Source organism: Nicotiana sylvestris, chromosome 9 (genome assembly GCF_000393655.2).
Source record: "Nicotiana sylvestris chromosome 9, ASM39365v2, whole genome shotgun sequence".
Taxonomy (NCBI): domain Eukaryota; kingdom Viridiplantae; phylum Streptophyta; class Magnoliopsida; order Solanales; family Solanaceae; genus Nicotiana; species Nicotiana sylvestris.
Window position 1 is genome coordinate 129,888,843 of NC_091065.1, and position 9,560 is coordinate 129,898,402.

General features: G+C 40.7%; 2 protein-coding genes across 2 annotated transcripts; both read left to right on the forward strand.

Annotated features, from left to right (window-relative positions):
• Window positions 1–5,624: 5,624 nt before the first annotated feature.
• Window positions 5,625–6,256, forward strand: LOC138878221 (uncharacterized). The gene is made up of 2 exons (XM_070157887.1): window positions 5,625–6,086; window positions 6,203–6,256. Exons 1-2 carry the CDS (start codon window positions 5,625–5,627, stop codon window positions 6,254–6,256), a joined length of 516 nt encoding a protein of 171 aa, XP_070013988.1.
• A 1,717-nt stretch (window positions 6,257–7,973) lies between these two features.
• Window positions 7,974–8,573, forward strand: LOC138878222 (uncharacterized). The gene is made up of 2 exons (XM_070157888.1): window positions 7,974–8,362; window positions 8,405–8,573. Exons 1-2 carry the CDS (start codon window positions 7,974–7,976, stop codon window positions 8,571–8,573), a joined length of 558 nt encoding a protein of 185 aa, XP_070013989.1.
• The last annotated feature ends 987 nt before the right edge of the window (window positions 8,574–9,560 follow it).

Sequence of the window (9,560 nt, forward strand, 5' to 3'; positions counted from 1 at the left end):
CGAGTCAACTCGGCTTGAAACCTAGCAAAGGTCTAATTATAAATCACCTTGGCCTGGAACTGTGAAAGAAACAAATTTAGAAAGACAAAGATCAGGATGCCAAGCAGAATTTATAAAAAATTACCTGCTCACAGAGCCTATTGATCTCACTGAAAATAAGTGAGGCGTTGAGCTCAGGGTTTTCCTTAGGCGCAGCAAAAAGCCTTTCAAATGCATCTTTATCTCCAACGGGTGCCCCCACATCGAAAGGTTCTTTATCTTGGGCATCTTGCATCTCCCTTGGAGGTAAAGTTGGTCCTGGAGGGGAATTTCTCACTTTAATAACCCCAACTAGATCAAGCAGGGTTGTCTCTTATTTCTGGAGAGCTTTAGAACTAGGCTCTTCGGATCGCCTACCAAATGCACCTCAGCTCAAGGAATATTTTGGCCGTCAACCGGCTTAAGGACATTACCCGATAAATCCTCGAAGGCCTCTTCAGCCCGAGGTAGGACAATAATAGCATCAAGTTTCAATTTAGAAGCCACCGGCTCAGCAATATGAGGGACGATCAGGTTTTCTCCTCCCTCAGGTGCTACCTAGGATTTATCTTTCTCCTCATTTTTAGCTCTGGGACTCCCCGATACTTCTGGAGTTAAGGTTGCTGAATCAGCCTTAGGGTCTTCCACTTTGGCCTTCTTCGATTTCGAAGGCTTAGTCGATGATTCCCTTCATTTTTTCTGATCTTTGTCAGGTTTCAGGGTATCCGCGTCCCCAGGCGGTACTTCTCTCATCAAGAGGTCTCTCCCAAACCTGCGCAAATACAAAATATAAACGCAGAGAATAAGGGTGTAATCTGTGATAGTTCTTCTGAGAGACTCAATTGCGACAGAAGTGAGGGATCACCATGGTTCTTGGCCTCCCATCAAGTCCTAGATAGGTCGTGCCACACGCTCTCAACATATGGGCAGGTTGAATCTGGGCGGCTAACCCAACCCGAGAGATCTCTAACCATGCCAGGGTACACCGTGTTAGCTGCATCAGTGAAGGAAGTTAGTTCATGGGGAAATTGATCCTAAAGGAAAATAAAATACTTAATCAGCATATCCACTTACGTTTCGTGTTCCAGCTTTCAAGGATCAGCATCTTCTCCGCTAGGATCAAGTCCTATCTTGGACAAAATGGCTCATCCACCCTCTGTCCCTAACCTCGTCAGTACAAGTAAAAAAGGTTATTGAGGCCCAACATTGGAGCTTAATCAGGCCCCTTCGGAGGAATCAGGAACTGTACATTCTGATCAAGTGGTCGAGGGTAAAGGGCATCCCTTAATCATGTTCGAAAAATATCTGATCATGTAAACAATACGCCAAAATGACAGATGAATTTGGCTGAGAGTCACTCGATATTGTTTGTAGAAGTCGAGGATCACGGGGTCTATTGAAGGCGAAGATGGCTCCACCGGGCCAAGAGTAAATGGATAGGTATACACACTAAGGAAGCCGGCCTTGTATGTCGTTATGTCCTCTCCTCAAGAAGGGATCTCCGCCAGCACCGGGTCCCCCCAGCGGCAGTCAGCCTTGACCTTCTTGGCATCTGCTACTAAACTAATATATCAGGACACGGGTTCATATCGCCCCGACTTTGAAGAAGGCTTGTCGACCTTGAAATCGAAGGTTATTTCGCAGGGTCCTGGGATGCATTCCTCAAGATGAGGGGGTATTGTTGCCTTACCCTTAGATGAGCATGAAGAAAAGGGAGTCACATCTTCCTGAGGACAGAGATGGAAGTCTTCGCCATTCTTGTTAAAAAGGTTTCAGAGGGGAGAAGAGATTGTAATCAGAGAAAGAAGACAAGAGAGAAGTAAGAAGAACTCTTTTAAAGGCTTAATGATATAGTGGAAAATAAGGGGCGAAGGAAGAAGTATTTATATAAGCAAATCATGTACGTTGGAGCAGGCCAAATGGTAGCCAACCACTATAATCAATTGAAAGGATGTATGGGTGCGACCTTTAGACACCCTTTTTGTCACATCAATCTCTTGATATAGAGCAACTGACATCATGATGGATGTATCGAAGAGGTAAGAATTCAAGACCATTTCTTATCATGTTCACTCTAAGAAATATGGGGACTATCTGTACACGACTAAAATTGAAGAGTCCGCTTTTATGGTCCTTATGAAATTCCGTAGCCCAGAAGGATCGAGGCACAACTCGAGGTTCGACCCCGAGGGTTCCCTATGCTCGATCTCGGGGCAGCACAAATCGATGGCTATCATGGGTAAGTGGGAAATTCTGGAGGCGCGTAATCAAAGCTGACAACACCTGCAAGAATAGTACAAGTCCATAACGAACCTTTAAGTAGTTGTACCCGCTACGTTTCTTTGTAATAATTATACATGTACCATGTTGGGATTCCCCCTCTTATATAAAGGGACTTTTGTTATTTCTTGCACACATGATATTCAATACAAGAACAAGAACATTCTCTACTCTCTAACTTAAACATTCTCTATTGTCTTTCTTTTGATTTATTGCTGACATTTATTGTGTTTCATAGATTGTTCCTCATTTATTATCCATCATTGATCATAAAGAGCCATTATGGAGGCCCTTGGAACTGTTAGTCCTTCATCGATCATCCCCAGTCAAGCTCATTAGCTCAAACTCGATGCCCAACTTAGGCCAGTCCGGGACCTCGATTTGCAGTTGTTCGGTTTGAATAACAACACTTACTCTTACCTTTACTTTACTTTCCTATCTCACACTTAGTATCTATTGCTTAACAACTAGCATTAGAGTAAATCACGTATTTTTATAACTACAAAATCAAATCTAACTGTAATTACCATTTTCAAGGTAAACAGTCGTTTACACATAAGTCAACGTCAACTCTTCCAACTTAAGCTTTCAAATAAGAGACTACGTGTCTCAATTCACTCCAAAACCTCTCCGGACACAAACCAACTAACCTGGTAAGTCATAATACAGCTGTAAGACACAAGAGAAGCAGGAAATGGGGGAAACGAGGCTATAACTCTTGAAACGACCGGCCTGGTCATTACATTTCTTGAATAGGCGGTGAATTAAAATAAGGGCAAGCTTATGGTATGATATTTTGTGACACTTGAAAGACTTTGTTTAGAGTGAGTGTCTGTGCATTTGTCCCTTATGTTGTATTTTAAATATGGTAATTTTGGGACTTTCTTTCTTGTGAGGGCACATGGATTATGATGGATTGGTGACATGGATAGATTCTGAATTGTGTAAATTGAGCATATTTAGTAGACTAGTGTTTTTGAGTCACTTTTTGAGGCTTGGTTGTTGTCACTTGATTATATTGAGACTCCATTGCATTCTTGAGATTATTTAAATGAGGGATGGTTGAGATCCAAATGCTTGAGCCTAATTATTAGTAATAATCAAATTCATAAGTGTTATGCTTAAGTGGAGAATGTGATTTGGAAATGATAGCGATGCCAATTATGCTTTAAATGGTAAAACCTCATTGAATATTTAGTTTTTACTTGCTTGAGGACAAGCAAAAGCTTTAAGCTGGGGGTGTTGATGGGTGGTGATTTTACCATTTATTTTGGTCTCTTTTCTTTAGTTTTTGTACTCATTAATTATGATATGAGGTTGTTATGGTATGTATTGCTATATGTTCAGGTAAATGATGCCATGAAGAGAGTTGAATTCAATTGAAGTGGAATTGAGAAAAAAAGAGTTTAAAAAGTGCAAATTCCTTTAGTGATTCCACATATGCGGAACATTGTGTGCTTATGTGACCTCGCATCTGCGAGGAGAAGGCTGTATCTGCGGAACTAGGGATACCTTCGCTGGGATCGCATCTGCAATTGAGGAACCACTTCTTCCCTTGGAACCCACTTCTGCGGAGCGGTTCTGCGGCCACTTGTCCGCTTTTTGAAGAGCAGGCAATTTCCCCATAATGCCGCTTCTACGAGCTTGTTTCTGCATCTGCAGAACCGCACCTGCCAAGTTGATTACGCATGTGTGATCAATAGTCCTCAGTTCTAGGCACTTCTGACAATTAACATTTTCTCCATTCCATAGCCACAAATACACGACCTAGCTTACTAAAAACACATCTTTGGCTGACCAGAGGATATTTTTGGATGCTCTTAACTAGAGAAGACAAGTTTTGGAGCTAGGATTCTTGCTTACTAAAAACATATCTTTGGCCGACCAGAGGATATTTTTGGCTGCTCTTAACTAGAGAAGACAAGTTTTGGAGCTAGGATTCTTGCCTACACACTTGGGTCTTGAAGATTTGAAACTTTTGGTTGAGAATTTCTTACCCATTTATATTCGTTTCTTCATTTTCTTGTTTTGTGTTGAATATCTAAGTGTGTAATATTTTTTTCCAACACTTGAATCTTGTTTATGGGAACATTCGTATTTTATGTGTGGATTAAATATCTTGTTGTGTTTATGTATTGAACGATTTTTATTCATATTGAAGTGAGTTATTGTTTTTTAATTTTTCTTGTTCTTTATTGTTTACAAAAGGATTAGCTAACCCAAGGACTCGCTCATTTACTTAGAATTAATTTTAGGAAAGATAATTTGGTGTTGGGAAAGATTAGTTAACCAGAACTTGAGGCTCTAACCCTCACTTTATAGATTCTACTCAGGGATAGGATTGAACTACTTGTAGCCATATTCGGGTGTGCTTAAACTCTTGATTGTTTTAGGGATAACTCAATTAAGAAGTCTTGTTAGTCTTCGAAAGAAGCTAATATAGAATTATTATCCGAGACTAATTAACATAAACTCGCTCATATTTGTAAAATCGTGAAATACATTGGATCGTTACTTGAGTGTAATTCCCATTGCATCCATGCTTGTAGCCATTGATCATTTTTCTTTCTTTCTAGGTTACTTTACATTTTCGCAATTAGTTATAAATATTTTCTCAAAATCATTCTAAGTGTTTGGCATTGCATAACAAGTGATAATTCTCTTACACTCCTAATCGCCTACATATTCTTCTCTGTGTGATTCGATCCCGACTGATAGATGGGTATGTTATATTGCACGTGACCGTATCCATTTATTTTTATTATATTGCACGTGACCGTATCCATTTATTTTTTAGTAGTGGATTTGGCATCACCTATATTCTACGGTTGTGGTAGTAGGGGTCACATTCAGAGGGATTGTCGTTCGTCCCTCTAGAGTGTGGGCAAGGGTACGACACAACCAGCCAGTTCTGCAGCTACCAAATGCACAGTACCTCCTCCAGCTCGAGGCACTCTAGCACATGCAGGGCGTGGTGCAGCTAGGGGTGGTGCATAGAGTTCGGGAGGACCCAGCCGTTTCTATGCTATGAGTGGTCACCATAGTTCAGAGGCTTCTCCAGATGTTGTCACAGGTATACAGACTGCCCAATCTCATTATGTATATGCTCTTATTGATCCCAGTTCCACTTTGTCCTATGTCACTCCTTATGTTGCTCTTGAATTCGGGATAGAACCGGAACAACTTCATGAGTCATTCTCTGTATCTACTCCAGTTGGTGAGTCTATTGTGGTCTTGCGAGTTTATAGGGATTGTGTTGTCATGGTGCATGGTTGGGACACCATGGCCGATCCCATTGAATTAGGGATATTGATTTTAATGTAATAATGGGGATGTACTGGCTTTATTCATGTTTTGCCAAGCTTAATTGCCGAACCAGTATCGTTAGGTTTGAATTTTCAAATGAATCAGTTATTGAGTGGAAGGGGGATGATGTAATGCCAAAGGGTAGATTTATTTCTTGCCTTAAGGCCATGAAGATGATCAACTATGGGTGTATTTACCGTTTGGTTCGGGTTACAAACACCAATGCAAAAGTACCTACACTTGAGTCTGTACCTGTTGTGAATGAATTTTGGGAGGTCTTTCCTGATGAGCTCTCTGGGATCCCACAATATAGGGAAATTGATTTTGGGATCTATGTGGTGCCAGGCGTGCAGCCTATATCTATTCCACCCTATAGAATGGCACTGGCGGAGTTAAAGGAACTAAAAGAGCAGCTGAAGGATTTGTTAGAGAATGGTTTTATCCGGCCGAGTGCTTCACCTTGGGGTGCACCGATTCTCTTTGTAAGGAAGAAAGATGGGTCATTGAGAATGTGTATTGACTATCGGCAGCTCAACAATGTCACAATAAAAAACAGTACCCACTGCCAAGGATATATGACTTGTTTGATCAATTACAGGGTGCTAACTACTTCTCCAAAATTGGGGTATCACAAATTGAAGATCAGGAGTAGGATATTCCGAAAAAAGCTTTCCTGACTCTATATGGGCACTTCAAATTTCTGGTGATGTCTTTTGGGCTAACAAATACCCAGGCAGCTTTCATGGATCTTATGAATCGAGTCTTCAAGCCTTTTCTTGAATCCTTTGTGATGGTTTTCATTGATGACATTCTTGTATATTCATGAAGTCGGGAGGACCATACCGATCATCTTAGGGCAGTTTTGCAGAATCTATATTAACACAAGCTGTATGCAAAGTTTTCGAAGTGTGAATTTTGGCTTGAATCTATCACATTCTTGGGTCATGTCGTCTCTAGGGAAGGAATTAAGGTTGATCCTTAGAGATCTCAGTTGTGAATAATTGGCCTAGACCTGCAACTCCAATAGATATTTGCAGTTTCTTGGGCTTAGCTGCGTATTACATAAAATTTGTGGAGGGGTTCTCTACTCTTGACTCTCCATTAACTAAATTCACGTAGAAGGCGACTATATTCCAATTGTCAAACCCTTGTGAAAAGAGCTTTCAATAGTTGAAATCAAGATTTACTACGGCACCAGTGTTGACCTTGCCAGAGGGTATTGATGGGTTTGTGGGTATTGTGATGCTTCAAGGATCAGACTTGGGTGTGTATTGATGCAACATGTCAAGGTGATCGCTTATGCTTCTAGGCAACTCAAGAATCATGAGAAGAACTATCCAACACATGACTTAGAGCTTGCGGTGGTGGTATTTAGATTGAAGATTTAGTGTCATTATTTGTATGCGGTCCATGTGGATTTATTCACGGACCATAAGAGCTTTCAATATATTTTCAAGTAAAAGGAATTGAATCTGAGGTAGAGAATATGGCTTGAGTTACTCAATGACTATGATATCGATATTTTGTATCATCCGGGGAAGGCTAATGTTGTGGTGGATGCTCTTAGTCGGAAAATTCATCTAGGGGAATATAAAAGGCCGTTGGCAAAGGAAATTCATTGGTTGGCTAGTTTGGGAATTCGTCTTGCGGACTCTAGTGAAGGAGGGGTGATTGCGCAAAATAGAGCTGAATCATCGTTTGTTGGTACAGTTAAATGAAGGGATTCATAAACAAAATACCATTGCTTTTTCTCTTAGCACGGATGATGGTACACTAAGGTACCAAGGGCGATTATGTGTTACAAATATAGATGGTCTCCGTAAAAGAATCATGACCGAGGCTCCCAATTCCAGGTATTCCGTGCACCCAGGCTCTACAAAGATGTACCACGATCTTAAGGAAGTCTACTAGTGGAATGATATGAATGGGAATGTAGCAGAATTTGTGGCATGATGTCCAAGTTGTCAACAAGTGAAAGCGAAACACCAAAGGCCCAATGGGTTGGCACAAAACATCGAGATTCAAATATGGAAGTGGGAGATGATCAATATGGACTTCGTGGTAGGAGTACCTCACACCCCTCGTAAGTTTGAATCAATTTGGGTGATTATGGATCAACTCACGAAATCATCACACTTCTTACCTGTTAAGGCTACCGACATCGAAGAACAGTACGCTCATTGTATATCAAGGAAATAGTCAGGTTGCATGGTACCGCAATTTCTATCATTTCTGATCTGGGGGCACAATTCACGACTAATTTTTAGAAGAAATTTCAGTAAGGTTTGGGTACTAAGGTGAATCTTAGTACAACCCTGCATCCATAAACCAACGGGCAAGCATATCGGACTATTCAGACGCTTGAGGATATGTTGCGTGCTTGTGTTCTTGACTTCAAGGGTAGCTGGGATAATCATTTGCTACTCATAGAATTTGCCTACAATAACAGTTACCATGCTAACATTCAGATGGCTCCGTTCAAGGGTTTATATAGTAGAAGATGTAGATCTGCCATTGCATGGTTCAATATTGGGGAAGCAGAATTGATAGGTCCAAACCTCGTGCATCAATCTATGGAGAACGAAAAGATCATTAAGGAAGGGTTGAAAACTGCTCAGAGTCACCAGAAGTCCTATTTGGATATGCATCGCAAGGATATGGAGTTCAAAGATGATAATTGGGTATTCTTAAAGGTTTCCCCCATGAATGGTTTAATGCGATTTAGGAAGAAAGGGAAATTAAGCCCCAAGTATATCAGGTTGTATAGAATCATTTAGAGGATTGGTCATGTGGCTTATAGGCTTGAGCTACTACCAGAGATGTCGTTGGTGCACCCGGTGTTTCATGTACCTACGTTGAAGAAGGTAGTTGAAGACCCGACACTCATTGTTTCGGTTGAGACTATTGAGGTTAGTGAAGAATTGACTTATGAAGAAATTCCAATTGCCATTCTTGATAGGCAATTTTGAATGCTGAGAAATAAAGAGATTGCCTCCATGAAAGTGTTATGGCCAAACCAACAGGTTGAAGAGACCACCTGGGAGGCCGAGGAAGAGATGAAGAATAAGTACCCTTTTTTGTTTAAATAACTATGTAATTGTTTCTATGAAATTGCTTTCTATGAATTATGTTCCCCTTGTACAATTTCTGTTAAGGATGTTCCTTTTGGTGATATAAGATTTATGACATCATGGTCGATGTTGTTTTCATATTGTATTACATCGTTGTGTTGTGATTATGTTGTTAGGAGTGGTTTATGGGATTCTCTAACAGGTGAATAGGAGTAGTTATCGGGGAAACTCTATAGAAATTTATGAAAATTTGGGGAGTTAGTCAACTTTGGAACTGCTGGTGTGTGAATTGAGAGCTGAGTTACTTTGGATGCCAATGGCCAATTATGTCCCTCAGTCAAGGAAGAATGATCCTAAGTGGGGGAGAATGTAAGGCAGCCTAAAATTTTACCTAAAACTCGGGATTTAAAGGTACCGAGGTAGGCTAGGGTAGTTGAAAGAAAATATTTGCAGAATATGGCATTTCTGCGTTCCACCATACGATCGCATAACCTCTTTGCAGACTGCAGATCGACTGCAGAATGCCACAGAACTTGAGCCAATTTTTGAAGATCATTATGTGGTCCATTATGCGACCACATAATAATTTTGCTGGTTGCACTATAAGTCGCAAATGCATCATGAAGATTATGGAGGGAGATTTTACGGCGCTTTATGCGACCGCATAACCATTCTACGGGCCGCATAATAGTCGCAGATCTGACCAGACCTGCCTAGTCTTGGGACCATTTTTGTGGTCCTGTTCTGTATATTTGTTTTGTGGTCCAGTCTACTACCACAACCCGATTTCGTAGGCTAAGTTTGAGGAAATTTCACCTAATCCCATTTTTATAAAATGACTTTGGTGGTCATTTAGGCTAGTTTAAACTACTATTTTAGAGAGAG

Coding starts and splice junctions, on each gene's coding strand:
- LOC138878221 (XM_070157887.1), top strand. CDS start 5,625: ATGGGGATGTACTGGCTTTATTCATGTTTTGCCAAGCTTAATTGCCGA. Junction 6,087..6,202: donor GGGGTGCACCGATTCTCTTT/GTAAGGAAGAAA, acceptor GATCAATTACAG/GGTGCTAACTACTTCTCCAA.
- LOC138878222 (XM_070157888.1), top strand. CDS start 7,974: ATGTTGCGTGCTTGTGTTCTTGACTTCAAGGGTAGCTGGGATAATCAT. Junction 8,363..8,404: donor TTAAGCCCCAAGTATATCAG/GTTGTATAGAAT, acceptor TGTGGCTTATAG/GCTTGAGCTACTACCAGAGA.